Source organism: Chiloscyllium punctatum, chromosome 37 (genome assembly GCF_047496795.1).
Source record: "Chiloscyllium punctatum isolate Juve2018m chromosome 37, sChiPun1.3, whole genome shotgun sequence".
NCBI lineage: Eukaryota > Metazoa > Chordata > Chondrichthyes > Orectolobiformes > Hemiscylliidae > Chiloscyllium > Chiloscyllium punctatum.
Genome location: NC_092775.1, coordinates 22639124 through 22656798, shown reverse-complemented (window position 1 = coordinate 22656798; position 17675 = coordinate 22639124). Strand labels below are relative to the sequence as shown.

Sequence of the window (17675 nt, the reverse complement as noted above, 5' to 3'; positions counted from 1 at the left end):
AAGAAGAGTATAGTAGGGGGCTGAGTATGCAGCCTTGCGGGGCACTGAGTTGAGGATTAACATGGAGGTGTTGTTGCCTGTTCTTATTGACTGCATTCTGTTGGTCAGGAAGTCGAGAATCCACTTACAGAGCAGGAAGCAGTGACCTAGGTCTCAGAGTTTGAAGGTGAATTTGTTTGGAGTTATGGTGTTGAAGGTGGAGCTGTAGTCAATAAGTAAGAGCCTGACATAGGTATCCTTGTTGTCCAGATCTTCCAGGGATGAGTGTAGGGCCAGGGAAATGGGGTCTGCCATGGACATTTTGCATCAGTCGGAAAATTGCAAGGGATCATCAAAATAAGGGAGGCTGGAGCTGATATGAGCCATGACCTGCCACTTAAAGCAATCCATAATTTTAGACCACATTGCAGGTAGTAGTCATTGAGAAATGCTGCATGATGTTTCTTTTGCACTGGGGCGATGGAGGTCTTCTTGAAGCAGGTGGGGACTTAAGATCATAGTAAGGAGTAGTTGAAAATGTCTGCGAATACTCCCCTGTCCCTAGCTGGTCCTTGCAGGATCTGAGTGCATGGCTGGAGACTCATGGGCCAATGGCTTTCCATGGGTTCACCTTTAAGGCCAATCTAATGTCAGCACCAGTGACCAAAGGTACAGATGAACCTAGTGACATGTGACATCAATTCACAACCTTTTCTGTTCAAAGCAAGTATCGAATGCATTGAGCTCATTGGGTAGGGTTGACCTGTTGCCTGCAATTCGGTTTGACTTTGCTTTGTAGCCCATATGTCGTGTAAACCTTGCCACAAACGATGGGTGTCCATGTGGTTAGTCTGAGCCTCAAGCTTAGTTTAGTATTGCCTCTTGGTGTCCTGATGGCCTTGCAAACATAGTACCTGAATTTCCTGATTAGGTCCAGGTTGCCTGACTTGAACACCTCAGACCTGGACTTCACTAGGGAGTGGATCTCAGTTCACCTATTTTCCCCCTTGCTTTGTACAGGAGCACAAGAGCTTGGACTGGATGCTTGAGCCATAGCACTGAGATTGTTTTAATTTTCTTAATGAACTTTACAATACAGAAATGCTATGGACAGTCACTCAACCAAAAGAATTCCAATATTTAGTTATGTCACTTCATGAATCTGTGATAGAACATTGTACACAATATGTATTCTTGGTATGTTAACTCTGATAACTGTCTTCAATTGTTCCTTATATTAAATAATGCTTTGATTGATATGCATACCATGTAAAAGATATAAAAGAAAAATAAATCTGATATTCAATCTGTTAAGTAAAAAATGGACCTCTGGGATATAACTATATTGTATTGTTATCAATTAGTTTTATTCCTGTCAGTAAATCTGCAAAATTTAGCTTTTCTTTTACTTTCAGGATCAAGTCATTCAGCTTGTTAATGCTATATTCAGTAAGAAACATTTTACCACATTGTCCGAGGCTTTCAGCATTGCCTGTGCTGCAGCGGCTTTGTCCCATAATCAGTACCATATTCCAGTCATTGTCGTAGCTGAAGGAATTGCTTCTGTTTCGCACAAGAAGCCCAACCTAAAGGTAACTTCTGCCCATTTGTGCTTAGTTCAACTTCTTTAACAAAAGTAACTTGATTGTCAAAACTGAGAAACTTTTTCCTCTTACTGATGTGATAGGAATTTGAACCTGCTTTTGGTCCCTTCTCTGGTCCACTGACTTCAATTGCTGCCTTAAGTAAGCTGAACAAGTTAAGAGTTGATTCTTGTTGACCAAACTGATGTGAATTGTGGGAGGGTGCAACAATCCTATCCCTTGACAACTTGGAAGCAGATATTTTTTGTCGGTTGTGAATATATCTTCAGTTCCTTTGGAGGTGAACCAAGCTAACATGGTGAATGAGATAAAACAGTTTAAACTTACTTTAACCTAATATTCACAGAAGAATGTGCTTTGTTTATAAGAACAGGAATATATGTAATGTAAAATCAAATGTAGTCGTGTGTCACTTAAAGATGGAGTTAATAAATGGATGCTGGGTCCTGGAATCCAGTATTGCAGAGATAAGAAATTATGACAGCATGGTGGGAAAATATGGATCTCAGCAGCTGCTTGTCAATCTGCCCTTTTCACACTTGCTTTCCCCTACCCCCTCACTGCCTCTATATACTGACTCCCCTCCTGTTTCCATCGTCCATTTTTCTTTCCAAAGACTATAATGTTCTGGAACTCCATCCACTCTCCCCTCAACAGTGAATGGCAAGGGAACTAGAGAACTTGATTCTTGCCGTTTGTACTCAGTCATTTAATTTAAATTTTTTTTTAAAAATGTAATAATTTATGATAGAGAAAAGAGGCAAAATAATTTCCCTTTCCTTACATTTGTTTTCTCTTTGTCTTACGTTTTCTTTTAAAAATTTGTTCTTATCCTCCATTTAATAAACTTCCTAAACTTTGTATCAAAGATAACGTATGCAAAATCAATGCAAGTTGTACTTCCTTAATCCAGCAGCCCTTTTGGGCTAGTTCTTTAGGATTGTCACATATTAGGGTCAAAGCAATTCTAAATCAATCAAAAGCAAGTCATTCACTTGAGTTCCATAGTCAGTGACTGAAGTCATTATGAAGCTTTTTAAGCCATCAGAAATATCAAGCACGTTCAGTGCACAAACCCTTTATTCTCACAATTGAATAAAAATCTATCTTGACCTGTATCAATCACATGCCTGATGGGGGAATGATTTTTCAATTGGATACCAAATACATGATTTAGGATATCCTAATTAGTGAAAGTATAAGTAAAGTAATAAAAGATAGATGCAGATAACTGTGGATGCCATTAAAGGGAAAACTGGGAGTACTGCAGATGCCAGATTACACATGTTGCCCAACCAGAGAGCAGAGATTTAAGGAAGTACAACCTGCATAATGCTTTCTCATTTTCACAAAGCCCTGAAATCTGTAAATTGAAGGTTTTTTTTCTCCAACAGTTTGCTTTTCTAAAATCAATTGAACAAAACCTACCAGAAGTTAAAGAAAAATATTTCAACAGTTAAGCTGACTTAGCAGATGCTACATACAAAATTTAATTCAGCTCATTGAGTGATCTAAATGGGTGGGGAACTGTGAAGTGTAAGCTCAGGAGGACAAGTGGCTGTACAGTACCTGAAGGTAACTTTGTTTTGGTGAGGTTCAAAGGCAGTTAAAGATTGGTGACAGATGGTGGCTTCCTGGAAATACCCACATCCCATTCCAAGACTAAATAGTTTAAAAGTGACAGAAGCCTGGGATCTTTTAATGTTCAGACTAATGTGAGAAAACATAGTAAAACATCACCTAAAGCCATGACAGGAAATCATGCCAGTTAACTTGACATTATTTGGAATAGGCAACTCTTTGGAAGAGTTTCTGTTGGTTCCCTTGGTCATATAGACTTACAGCATATCATATAACATTCAGATAAAAGCATATGGATGTTTTCAAAGATTGTTACTTTGTAGACTTACTGAAACTGAAAGAAAATTACAAAAGAAGGTCCAATTTTAGCATGACACATGCACTGGAAAAAAACTTTGAATATTCCTTTGCCTCATGAAATAGGAGCAATTTATTAGAATTAATTCTGGCTCACTATCTCCTCCAATTTTGGAGCCACATTGGTGACAAGGGAGGGACTGATATCTGGTTTTGGTCCTAATTCAGGTTAAAAGAACATGTGAAGATTATGTAAAGTGTATCTGAAAAGAAGTGATGTTCATCTGGTACTATACTGTTATTATTTTAATCCAATTTTAAATAAGATGTGAATGCATCCGGCTACATGACTTGCCATTTAAATGTTTGGTATTTTCAACATAATGCAATTATTGTATAACTTTTGTCACTGGGGAAGCAGTGCACTTTAAACTTATTCAGATCACTGAACAAAATTGATAGCTACTTTATGGAGTGTTAAATTAGAGAAAAAAAAATTACATGGTGTACATCTGGTCTTGGTATTTAAAATCAAATTATGGGAAATTTATTTGGAGCCAAATAACGTTTCATGGTGAAAATGATGATGATTAGGTTTTAGTTTGGTTTACAACTGAAGCAAGTTTGTTAACAAAGCCTTTTGTATTTGTTTTGTTTTGGAGCCACGTTGGTGCCTGAATATATTTTGTTTACAGGATTATGTCAACATTTGGTGTTTAGGGAAACCATTTTTGACACAATTCTAAATATAATGTTGAGCTAATTGGACATAGGATTTGGCGTTCCTTTTGGGAAGGAAACTGTCATTCTTATCGACTCTGCTTAGAGACAAACAACTGTAGATGCCGGAATCCAAAGTAGACAGGCAGGAGGCTGGAAGAACACAGCAAGCCAGGCAGCACCAGGAGGTGGGGAAGTTGAAGTTTCTGGTGTAACCCTTCTTCAGGACTGGGAGTGGGTGTGGGGGGAGCTGCAGATAAAGGCGGAGGTGGGGGCAAGGTGATGAAGTGGAGATAGGTGCAGACAGGTAGAGGGTACGACCTGGTTCGTGAATGGGAGGAATGAATCTGGTTGGTGGCAGGGAATAAAGAAAGGGAGGGGGAGAGGCAGGAGGGAGGTTATTTAAAATGTAAGAACTCAATGTTGAGTTCTCCAGGTTGTAGGGTGGCCAGGTGGAAGATATGGTTTTGCTCCTTCAATAGGAGCTGTGGTTTGTTTTGACAATGGAGGATGCCAAGGATGGTCATGTCGGAAAGGGCGTGGTTGGGCAAATTGAAATGGACCGTGACTGGGAGGTCTGGTCGGCCCCAGCAGACCTGGCTTCAATTCTCGGTGAGCTGTTCCCTGAGTTTGTTCATTCTCCATGATGTGGAGAAGACCACATTGGGAGCACCTGATGCAGGAAACTGGGTTGGAAGAGAGGCAGGTGAACCCCTGTCTTACCTGAAAGGATTGTTTGGGTCTCTGGGTGGAGATGAGGTGGGTGGTGTACCAACAGGTTTTGCATTTTCTTCTGGTTGCAGGGGGTTCAGTGGCGGGGGTGGCGTGAACCAAGGAGTGTTGGAGGGAATAGTGCTTGCAGAACAGAGAGGGGTAGGGATGGGAAGATGTTCTTGCTGGTGGGGCCTATTTGGAGTTGGCAGAACTGTTCAAGGATGATGCATTGGATGTGGAGACTGGTGGATTGGTAGGGACCCTGTCTTTATTGCACTGAGGGAGTAGGGTGGGGGGGGGTGGTATGGTGGAGGGCTGTCTGGATGACAGCAGGAGGAAAAGCACATTGTTCAAAATAGGTGCACATCTGGGATGCTTGCAAGTGGAATGATACCTCATCTGAGCAGATGCGGTGGAGGCAGAGGATTGGGAGAATGGGATGGAGTTCTTGCAGGGTACTGGGTGGGAGGAGGTGTAGTCCAGGTAGTTATGGGAGTCTGTAGGTTTGTAGTAAATGACCGTCTGGAGACTGTTGCCGGAAATGGAAATGATGAGGTCAAGAAAGGGGAGGGAGGTGTCTGAGATGGACCAAGTTATTTTGAGGGCGGGGTGGAAGTTGTGGGCAAAGTCTATGAACTGTTCCAGTTCAGCCTGGGTGCAGGACGCTGCACCGATGCAGTCGTCAATGTAACGGCGGAAAAGTTAGGATACTGTGCCTGTGCAGGTACTGAAAAGGAACTGTTCGATGTAGCTGACAAATAGATTCTTACTGACACTGGCTGACGTGTGAGTCTCGATGTACAGCAGTATAGTTGCTTCTTACCGGCCTTCTAAAATAGCCTAAAAAGCCGCTCAGTTTAAAGGCCTCTCCTACATTCTCTGAAAGATTTTTAAAAATCACTGCAAACAGTGCAGATTGTAATGCCCCCAAGAGGCCAATTGTATTCACCTGTGTTTAAGATTATATTTTAAAAGCAGCACCATTTGACCTACAGTTAGAACATATCTTCTGTGAAGTGGCATATCTCAAAGCATTTATCATATTCTTCTCTTAATCTTTCTTTCATTGCTTGTTTCCAGTTGCATGTGACAAATATTTTGTCTGAGAGTCTGACTTCAGCTGATGTTCAGGTTGAAAGTGCCAAGTCTACAATGGCAAAAAACACAGTTCTTCAACAAACATCCTTTGCTTTGAAAGGGTAAGAAAAAAGATTGTGTGTGTGTATTTTTTCTTGTTTCTGTAGACCACCTGAAATGGTTAACACCAAATTTCACCATGTCATGAGCATAAATCACTTGTACGTAATGTTTAGCAATAGGCTATTGGCTATATGAATGCAAAAAGTCATTGATAATTTAGCTATAACAAACAGCTTTGAGTTATTGTTATTCGTCAAAGGATCACACTATGATGTTCACATTTTTTTTCCATTAGTGATATCTTTGAGATGAATTTTATGGAAGTAAAGCCACCAAGTGGATATTATGACTTTTCTCTCAGTGTGGAGGGTGATAGCCGTTTTATAGGAAACCATGTGGAGGTATGTGCTTTGCTTTAACTGGCATAGGCTTTTTTTTTAAATCATCTATAAATATGAAAGAGCAGTTCTACTGACATTATTTTGATGAATGTAGTTGTATCAATGATTGTGGACTCCTGGTTTTATTTCATAACTGTGTGGTCTGAAGAAATATCTTACTGGACTTGAAACATTAGCTCTGTTTTTGTCTCCACAGATGCTGCCACCTTTGCTTTGCGCTCATTGCCTGCTGCCTGCCGTACACTAATCTGATCTCCCTTGGTTTACATGTTGCTTTAACTTTCGTCCTGTCCCCCATCCTTTCCTGCAGGTCCTTAGGCTTCCTTCTTTCTTTAGTAGTGTTTCACCAATTCTTAAATTTTTCTTTTTCTAATACAGGTGCCTATTTCTAATCCAGCATACCTTGCTATGTATAATAATTCCATAAATAATGTTCAGGATAGAATTGGGAACATCAATAAATTAACACATGGATGTTGTGCAGAAGATTTAAAAACATCAAGAAGAGACTTGCACAGCAATTGAGAGAGAGGCTTGGAAAAAGAATCAGACAAAACATTTTAATATATTTCTTGTTAGCATGGAAAGTAGAGAATAAATCAGAAGGAAGATGGAATGTTTGAAACCGTGTATGTAAGGATTGTATTGAAGATGCTGTTGAAATTAGACCAATCAAAAAATTCTTGTCAGTGAGTTATACAAGGACACTGGGTGGCATGGTGGCACAGTGGTTAGCACTGCTGTCTCACAGCGCCAGGGCCTAGGTTCAATTCCAGCCTCTGGTGACTGTCTGTGTGGAGTTTGCACATTCTCCCCATGTCAGCATGGGTTTCCTCCGGGTGCTCCGGTTTCCTCCCACAGTCCAAGGATGTGCAGGTTAGGTGAATTGGTCATGCTTAATTGCCCGTAGAGTTAGGTGCATTAGTCAGAGGGAAATGGGTCTGGGTGGGTTACTCTTCAGAGGGTCGGTATGGATTAATTGGGCTAAAAAGGCCTGTTTCCACACTAGGGAATCTAATCTTAACCAAAATGGTTATTTCATTGCCTATTAGATGGCATTCTTCAATAGACAGGTTTGTGCATGAGCAATTTTGAACATTTTTTCACGCATGTGCTTGGATGAATATTAATAAAATATATAATTTGAAGATTAACTTATTTTGTATGTTCAGCAGAAGACGACGTTAATCGTTTTTAGTTTCATTTTAAAACTTGGAGTTGTTTGATGAGAAATCATATTTACCTATGAGGCATTTTAATGACATTTTACAAATGTAACTTAGAGGTGGGAGGTTAGAAATCCAAAAAGTTAAAGCAGTCTGTGGATATGCCAGAAAGTGTGGGCAAGGCAGCTGTACAGCTGAATTTTGCAAACTCTTGTCTTTGGTCAGAAGTTTAAAGTAGTAGTGAGTGTAGTTGTAGTTTGTTTTTGGTGTCTGGGGGAGAAACTGCAGATGGAGGGACAAAATATCTAGTGACTGCAAATATAGGAATGTAAAATGCCAATTTGAGGCTATAGCATTGTTTAGAGATGTTAAGTGACATTGCCACAAAATATACTAAATCTTTTGATAAATCTGTGTCAACAATGTAGTTCATCAAAGCATAGTTGGATGCTTCTGAATTGAATACAGGTGGCAGTAGTTGATCAGGTTGATCGACATGAGATTTGGTTAGAATGAAAAGATTTTACTTTTTGTATTTCTGTAGAAACTTAAGAACGTTGGGAAGCGGTTAATTTTGGAACTTTTTTTTAGAGATGCCGATCAAATAGTTGGAGCCTGGGTTATCAGTTACTGTTATAATGTACTTAAATGACAAACTTACCACTACTCATTTTCTGCAAGTTGACTTAGAGGTGTCAAAGTGTTCATGTAAGGTTGTGGAATTTAGAGGCCTCAAATGCTTGTACCAAAACCTTTGCAAACAGTGTTTAAAGATAAATAGGTTTAATGGTTGTCCAGTCTGTATGGTTGGTATTTATGCTTCTTTCACTGAAATTCCTAATCTTGCCTGTAGTGATTAGTTGAAACCAAGTCTAATAGGCCACCTTGTCTAAGTGACACTGATCTGTGAGAATATAAACTGGGTAATTTGATAACATGAGAAAATTATTAGGTTTCATATTCTGTGTCCACCAGAAGACTGGTCATGCACATCAAAGTAAAAGAATTGAATGGCGCTGAACAGATTTCTTTATCCTGAGTTACCCAGTGTTATAATATCAAAGTCTCTTTCTGGTCTGATTTAATACAATGAATGGCAGTCTGGCAACTCAACAGTATTTTTTCAGGTTTACATTTAACCTTGTTCCTCCACAGCGTTTCTGTCAAATTTTTATTGATTCACTAATGAGGCCTTACCATATGTGAACTTGTTTTCTGTAGTCTTACCTTTAAAACATTCATTTCAAAAATGAAAATTCTTAGAATCACCTTCCATAAGAAACAACATGCCCTCTGTAATTATTTAAATATCAGTTTTTTCATCAATTTTGACAAGTGACTGATCTAAATCATGCTGCCGCCATATTAGGAGAGTTCAGTCACATCTAGATGTGGAAGATAGTAGCCGATGTTCATTTCTACAAACATTTTGTCTGATGCATTGGCTTGCAGCTTGTCAAAATTTGAAAATTGTCATCCACAAAGACATAGACATTTAATAGAGTTCAATTTTGTTAGAAACTTAGATCTAGAAGAGAGAGTAGGCCAAATCAGCCCTTCAAGCCTGCTCCATCATTCAAAATAGTCATGGCTGATCCTCCATATCAGTGTATATTCCGGCCTTCTGCTTTTGGCAATACACCATGGCTGAGGGTAACTTGGGCACTCCATAATGTTCACACATGGTGTTGATGTCTATTCTAAAACTTTGTTGCTTTTCCTATTTATTGAGACTTTGTTGGCATTGTTCTTACATCAGTAGTGATTTATAAGTCTCTAACTTGTCTATCTTTCTGATTTTAGATCAAAGTCAAGGTTGCCACTGAAGTCGATATCACTAATGTTGACCTCTCAGTAGTTGACAGGGATCAAAGCATTTCACCAAAGACCACCAGGTACAGCAAATTAGTATTAAATATGCTGAAACATTTGTAGTAATATGTGCCACTTTTGAAATTGAAATGATGTTTCTGAATTTTTAAATACATAGATAATTAAGAATATTTTTAAAATTTAGTTTTCAATATTAATTCCCATTAGGGTGACTTATCCGTCAAAAGCCAAGGGGCTTGTTGCTGCTGACAGTCACCAGAGCTTTGCATTATCATTCCAGTTGGTAGATGTGAATACTGGAACTGAGCTTACTCCACATCAAGTATGTATTGTACAGTTTAATTCCAACTGTGTCTTTTTTATTTGCCTCTTGAAACAAGGATGCACTTGTAGTTTTGACCTGCAGAGTTTCTGTTCTAGAATTAGAACACACAACACACCAAGACACTCGCGTGAATTGATGTGTTCAAACTTATTATGGGGAAATGCCCTTAGTATCAGTCCAGATCAATGGGCAAAGCTTTTCAGGGTCAGCCAAAGTCCCACCTCCAGAGCCAAAAGAGGTGACTATCCATCCCAGGAAAGGGTGGGAGAGGGGCACATTGTCAGTGGCATCCAATTAGAGGCTGTAGTCTACTTGAGGATGACTTCAAACCCTAAGTCCCGACAGCTTGTTAAGTGGGTCATCGCTCCTGCTGGCAGGGATCACTGCTGAGGTTGCAGACCCAGGGACAGGGCATCTCAATTTTTTAGTAGAGAGGGAAGTTTAATGAAGAGAAGCTTGGTCCAGGCTTGCTGCAAGCTCCAGCATTCAAGTGTAGGAAATGGTGCTTATATTCCATTGCTTTGGAGGTGACCACTGCCACTGTTAAACCCTTCTACAGTCCATGGAATGCCAATAAAGGATGATCCCTTCACCATCCTGAGAGATCTTCTGATTCAAGTAAGATTCTCATGATTGTGGAAAGGGCCCTTAATGAGCTACTGTTCAGCAGTTTCACCAAGGATTCTGCTTATGGAAAAACACTGGTTGAGAGAAGACCTCAGGCATGCCTCCTGGCAACCTCCCCCATCATATTGGCGACATTCCCAGCTCCAAGAAGTTAGGATAACTCACCAATTCCAAAGGAGAGAAATGATTTTATCAGCTAAGGCAATATATTTAGTATTAGTCTGATGATAAAGTATCAACCTGAAACATTTAACTCTGGTTCTCTCTGCAAATGCTACCTGATCTGTTGAACATACCTAGACGTGTTTATTTTTTGCTTCTGTCCACAGAATTTTACTGCAGATAGACTGAATCATAAATACTTTTGTTTCTCGGCTATCCTTTTTGTGTAAAGAATTGCTACATTATTCTCTACTAAGCATCTGTGCTCTGCCTGATTTAAGATTGAAACAAGAATTTTGCATTACCCCACACTGCTTTTAATAAGATTGTAGCCAAATTTCTATATTAATTCTATTTCCTGCAGTACTGCCACCTCTCCCCCACCCCCATGCCAATAAAACGTTGCAGCAGTCTTCATAATTCCATTTGCCAAATTGCTTAAGCTATTCCAAGGAACAATTTTGATTTATAGTGGGTTTTTTTTATTGCAAGCAAGCAGTATGATAGGAATGATGTAAAGATGAAAGTAGCCAAACAGAGCGAATTTGAGGAATTGGGGAAATCTGCCTACATCAATTTTTTACTTAAAAATTGATGAGCACACTTTCCTGTCACTGCAGCAAGGCCTATACGTTGCAAAGTTATAACTTTGTGAATTGTTAGTGCAGTGTGCAATATTGGTTGTGCATTTTCTGTGCAGTAATTTATTATTGTCTGTTGTAAAATATCGACCTTCTCAATAATTTGCTTGTGCAGTATTTAATAACAAGGTACATCGTATGTTTTAGACTTTTGTACGTCTCTACAATCAGAAGACTGATCAGGAGGTCGTTTTTGTGGCAGAACCAGACAGTAAAAAAGTGTACAAATTTGACCTAGATGTGGCAGAAAGAAAATCTGAATTTAACTCAGTTTCTGGAACCTATTCCCTCTTTTTGATTATTGGAGATGCAACAATTGAAAACCCAATTCTCTGGCACCTGGTAAGTCTTTGTTCTCCAGTTGAAAATTATTTATTTTTCAAAGATGTTAATACTAATGGAAGTGAATCCTGTAGTGCTTATTTTAACAATCCCAGTAATTTTCTGACTATGTTTATGTTGCTTGGATGTGTTTGATAAACCAAGACTTGAAGTTTTGCAGTTATACTGGTAATGTTTAAGGGTATGATTTCATTTTAATATGATAAATGTATGCTGTTTGTTCTCAGAATGCTGACATTACAAAGCTGTTTTACAATTGACTGAAAATAACCAGAGTGCTTGAGTGTGTTTTTAGAAAAATAAACTACCATTGTTTTATACCTCTTGTTCCAGGCAAAATAGTTTTAATTTCTTTGTCCAGTGCAGTAAAGTGAAAAACAAAATATGATCACTACCTTTTTGAGCATACCTTTGATCTTAAGCTCAGTGAATATTGTGCTCAGCACACCTCATCCATTAGAGCTCCCATCCTGTCACAATATCAGAATGTACAGTTCTTTTTCTCATTACTAAATGGCATTTGTATTTTGAGCTTTTTTTTTCTACTACATGACTCCAGAGCAAAGTTCACACATGCTATATTGAAGACTATAATTCACTGTCAGTCAAATTACCTAATGTCACAGTACAAAAGAAGGAAATGTTCCATGATTCAGGACAGTTAGAACTCCATCTGATTGCCAGTCCAATCTTCATCCATATTCAAAGTAACTGTACATCCAAGCCAGTTAAAACTTATACATCCTGCTTTTTAAAAAAATCAGAATTAGTTTTCTCATGTATTTTGTATTTAATATTTTCAAAATGTAACTGCAGTAGAAAATATTGTAACAATTTTTCCCTTAGTAAGCAAATTTATCAGTTTGGCTTGTTTTCTAATCCAAATTTACGGTAATCTCAATGAGAACCCACGTTTGATTATTGAATAATAGTCATCTAAAACATAGTAAGTCCAATAGAATCCCTTTGTGAAGTATTAGATTGTCATTGCGTCTAGTTCAGTGTTTTTGATGCATTGTGGACTCTCTATATTCTAATATTTAGAAACAAATAACAAACATAACTATGGGATTTGTCAGTCCATCTGCTATGCTGTTTACCAACTCACATAATTGTTCCATGGAGTTCTATAAAGGAGTTTTGTAATTGTTCAAGTCCAGTCAAAACAAAGTATAAGGGTAAATGTTTATTACTCCTAATACCTAATGAGCTCCAGAGTTGGTCGTGTTCAGTGCAAAACTGTTTTTAAAAAATGATTGGAAACCAGAGTTAAAATGGCTATCTAAAGTATTTTTGTGAAATTCATCACATAAAAATTGTTACGCACTCTTTCTGTCCAATGCATCAGAATTATTAACCTATAGCAACTGGTCTTGTGAAAGTAGTTGTTGTCAAACATCTTGTAATTAATTAGTCCTTTGCTATCAAATGTGAAAACTGGTTTTTTGAAAGCTACTAGTTTTCAGTTCACTGACTGGATTTCGAACTATGTTTCTAATCCTCCTTTAAGATGTCCTTTCAAGCCAACTTCTTTAACCAGGCCTGGCCAAATATATCTCAATATGTATCAGTATGTTTTTATTTAACCAGACTTCTATTAAGGACCTTGGAATGGTTTATTATGTTCAAGAAGCTACGCATGTATATTTTTCTTATTTAAATGGAACAGGATATTTTCAACATTAAGTAATTTTGTTTGATTACAGTAAAGTTATAATGCGAAAAATGCACCATTTGTACAACATTAAAGGAATTCACTGGGGGTGGGTTGGGGGGAATAGCTTTTCATGCCTTAATCTCTTTCATGTTCTAAACATGTGCTTTAGACAACTTAACTTGGCATGAAATATTTCAGTTGTTTGTAATTCAAGCACAAAAACTAGGAAGTCACATTACGACCAAGACTTTTGTAATGAGTTTTGTCTAAATGCAAGCAGTAAATCTACATTTTTTTAAAATTCCCTCCTAGGCTGATGTTGCTATTAAGTTTCCTGATGAAGAGGTTCCAACTCCTGTGCAAACTCAGAATGTCTTTGCCCCTAAGCCTGAAATTCAGGTAAAACTTGGTAAAGTACCCCTAAACAGATGTCAATAAAATAAAATGTTGTGTTGTTAGAATATTATACTGTTGATTAGAAAAACAAGATGTTTTACAGTGTACACAATGAATTGTACTAATTATGTAACTCATACCACGTGACCACCTGTAGATTATTATGTATTTCCTTGAGATAATACCACATTTTGGACAGAGGTGTTAAAAATGCCGGTGATGTCTCTAAATCCAGTCGATGCATCAATTTCATATACAGATCCATTTTTAAACACTCAATTTATGCAATCAATAACCCAAAAAGTGGCATAAATTAAATTTATAGTACAGGAACCACGACCCACAACCAAATGTAAACTATTCTTCATGGTGCTTCCAGCTGTGAGCTATCAGATCCAATTGCACATTAATACAACATATTAATTTATCTAAGTTTGAGAAGAGTAAAGTTCAGTATATGTTGCCAGTGTGTATAAGTTTGTCATACTCAATAGGTATCAATATTCCTCTTTACAAATTGCAGTGTTCCTCTTGCCTCAGTTATTCCTTGTCTGTGTTCTAATCGCTATTTGCTTAATGAAATGATTAATCATCTCTGTTCACTCTTATGTTGAAAAATTAATGATCTTGACTATCCAACCTGAAGGGATAGTTTTTCTTTAAAGTCTCTCTATGTAACCATAATTTCATATTCTTGAAGTTATTTTTTGCTGTTAGTTCTCTATGGTTTTACTGTCCGTTCAATAATTGGACTGCAAGCTTACTATAAGGTTTTTATTCTCTGTCACTTACCCCAACTTCCCATTGTCCTCATCAATAGCTTTGCATGCCTGCCGATTTTTGGGAAATTACAGATTTGGATTGCTCTGTTTATCTACACTCTTCACTATCTTTTGTATTTGAACTCAGTCACACATTACTTGTTCTTTTTCCAGTGTAAATCAAATTTTTATATTTTCCTTTTTTTAATATACACCCCCATGTATTAAATTTCATCTGCCATCTTGGCACACCCATCATTTATCTACCAGGGGCTTTTTTGACCTTAAACTTCCAATTTTCAGACTTTACCTCCCATGTTCTCTTTGGTTGTACTGTAAATGCTGGTGGCAGAGCATGGCATGGCAGGGTCAAAGGGAACAATTTGATATCTGGGACTGGTGTCCCTGTTGGAACTCTACTAGCATGTTGATCTGCATGGTTAATGTTAACTATCCTTTCTTCTAGCAGACTCCAAGGTCAGGCATCTATTCCAACTTGTTACCTTCCTACATTCTGCCTTGTTTTGTTTACTGCTAATATCAATGCCAATTAACCATCTTCTGTTCCCATCAAAATGCACTTGCAAGACAGAGGAAGGTTTTTAAATCTGAATTGTCATCTTCTGTTTTTCTACTGAGTGAATTTAAAAAGACTTGGGTATTTTTAGCCTGATCTATTGTTTCTTATTGTGATTGGGCAAGCTGTTACCACATTGCAACCCCCAGCTTTCCCAACCCCATCCCCCAGTTAACTTCCCACTCTTTCAGAAGTAATTGATCTATGAATGGGACATAGCGCTCAAAGAACATGCACATTTGCAAGTTGCTTCAGTTCTTTGCTCTGGGTCACACTTTTATTAAGCAGATACATGAATTTTGTAAACCAAAAACCTATCCATTTAATTGATTATTTTGAAATAGCGTTTCAAGACTTTAAACTTAGAATGGCACCCATAATAATACAAATGTGTTGATTGTTTTAATGTAAGAAAATGATTTTTAATGTTAGCTGCAATATAGTCATTGATTTTCTTTTAGACTCTGCTTGTTTTTGAAAATAGTAAGCATTTAAATATTATTCTCTTCACAGCACCTGTTTCGGGAGCCTGAAAAGAAGCCACCCATTGCAGTCTCAAATACTTTCACTGCCCTTGTTCTAGCACCCCTCTTACTGCTTATAATTCTGGTACGTAGTAGTTTTGTCCAAGTTTTTAAGATTGTGGGCTTTGACTGGAATTTTAATTCAAGTGAACTGGCCTCAAATTAACTAAGAAAAGACATTTTAGCCATGTGTTTTTACTGAGGTCTTATAAGGAATTATGAATTGCATATTCTAATATTAAAATTAAAGATTATTTAATGTCATCCTTTATTACCCTGAGAAGGGTCAATCAACTTCTGAGAAAAATGCTCTTGTAATTAAAACATTGAAAGGTTTTCAGTTCATTATGGGGTCCTGTGGGAAATGTCTTCACGGCCTGCTGACACTTGATCTTAACTATTTGAGAATTTTATTTTTATTCATTCAGGGTATGTGGGCTTTGCTGACATAGCAAGCATGTATTGCCCATCCTTAGTTGACTTTGAGAAGGTGATGGAGTTGCTAACTTGAACTGCTGCAATCCACTTCTGTAGGTAGAGTCACAATGCTTTTAGGATTTTGACCCAGTGACAATGAAAGAATGGCAATATATATCCAAATTTAGTTACAAGGAACCTCGATTATCCGAACGAGATGGGTGGGCACTATTTCGTTCAGATAATTGATTATTCGGTTATTTGATTTCCTCTGGGGCTCGGAGTTTTCTGTGACGTCTGCTCCCCGTTCAGGAGATTAGGCAAAAGCATGTCGCGCATGAGTCACCGCCCGCTGGCCCCCAATCCCACCCAACCCCAACTCCATCCGCTCCTGCCCTGCCGACCCCACCCCCGCCAACTCCCTTCCGCTCCCCCCGCCTGCCCCCAACCTTATCCAATCCCACCCCAACCCTGCACGACCCCAACCCCGTCCTCTCCCACCATGCCCACTGTGGTTAGTGGCTAGGAGGGTAGCTTGCTAACGTTGGCTTGCATTTGCTGCTCTTGTCCATCGAGGTGGTCATACAGCTGTAATTTTTACAGCATGGAAAGAAGCCCATTGTGGTCGCTGAGCATACACCAAACATAATTTCCAACACTTGCTCCGTGGCCTTGTGTGCTATGGTTTTCACATGCTCATCTAGTAGCTCTTAAATGTCTTCAGAGTTCTTGCCTGTATCACACTTCAAGGCAGAGTATTTCAGATACTGAAAACACTTTGAGTGAAAAGAAATCCCTCAAATCCCCTTAAACCTCCTGCTGCCTAGCTTAAAACTGTGCCCTCTGATTATTGAGCACTCTATTTGGGGAAAAGATTCTCCTCGTCTACCATTCTATGCTGTTCAAACTCTGTGCACCTTGTTTGGATCCCCCCCCAAATTCTCTACTCTAAGGAAAACAACCCCAGCCTATTTAGTCCCTCTTCATAGCTGAATTACTCCAGTCCAGTAAACCTATCCTGCACCCTCTCTAGTGCGTTCGTATCCTTTCTATTGTGTAATGACCAGAACTGTACACTATCCTCCAGCTGTGGCCTCCTCTATTAGAACATCCTTGCTCTTGTATTCAGTGGCTTGATTAATGAAGGTATTCTTAACCACCTTATTTACCTGTCCTACTGACTTCAAGGAGCTAATGGATATGCACACTAAGGTTGCTTTGATCCACTGTACTTCAATGGGTCCGATCATTCTTTGTCTTGTTAGTCCACCTAAAATGCATGACTTTACACTTTTCAGAGCATTAACCTCTACATTACCGATCTGTGATTTTCTACTAGGCTCCCCTGTTATATCTTCCCCCATCAACTCTCCCGCACCAGTGTTGTCCTGGACATTTTCATCTGGGATGTTATTGAAAGCTTACCAGAATTAGACGGGCATGTGATCTCTCCCATTTCTTGTGTGCACATATTGATAGATCTATGTAAGTTAGCTATGGATTGTCTCTGATGCAGACCAAACTACATTTACAAATCAACCGCTGCTCTGGCTACCTGATCTACTGCGGAAAACTATCAGAAGAAATCCCTTGCTAAGGCAAGACCGACTTCTAGAGTGGTGTAAATACTTTGAACTTAGTTTCTGATTGCATTTTGAAATTGATTATTAACTTCAGTGGAGCCAGGCCCACAATGTCCTCTGTTCAATTGAATAGTTCATGATCAGAGTTTCATGAGAAATTGAACTGAACATCACAAACCCATTTGCGCAATAACTATGACAGGGGAGTTATTCTGTTTTGCTCAATGT

At 38.6% G+C, this 17675-nt stretch overlaps 1 protein-coding gene across 2 annotated transcripts in view; it reads left to right on the top strand.

The window, feature by feature from the left end:
• The window catches only part of rpn2 (ribophorin II), a 55619-nt gene that overhangs the window by 23070 nt on the left and 14874 nt on the right, over positions 1-17675 (top strand). For both annotated transcript variants that reach the window (XM_072556446.1, XM_072556445.1), the window contains exons 7-14: positions 1395-1571; positions 5976-6094; positions 6331-6436; positions 9406-9497; positions 9643-9757; positions 11338-11532; positions 13502-13588; positions 15437-15532. In XM_072556446.1, the coding sequence (XP_072412547.1) occupies positions 1395-1571; positions 5976-6094; positions 6331-6436; positions 9406-9497; positions 9643-9757; positions 11338-11532; positions 13502-13588; positions 15437-15532 (987 nt within the window). The remainder of the gene's footprint in view (positions 1-1394; positions 1572-5975; positions 6095-6330; positions 6437-9405; positions 9498-9642; positions 9758-11337; positions 11533-13501; positions 13589-15436; positions 15533-17675) is intronic.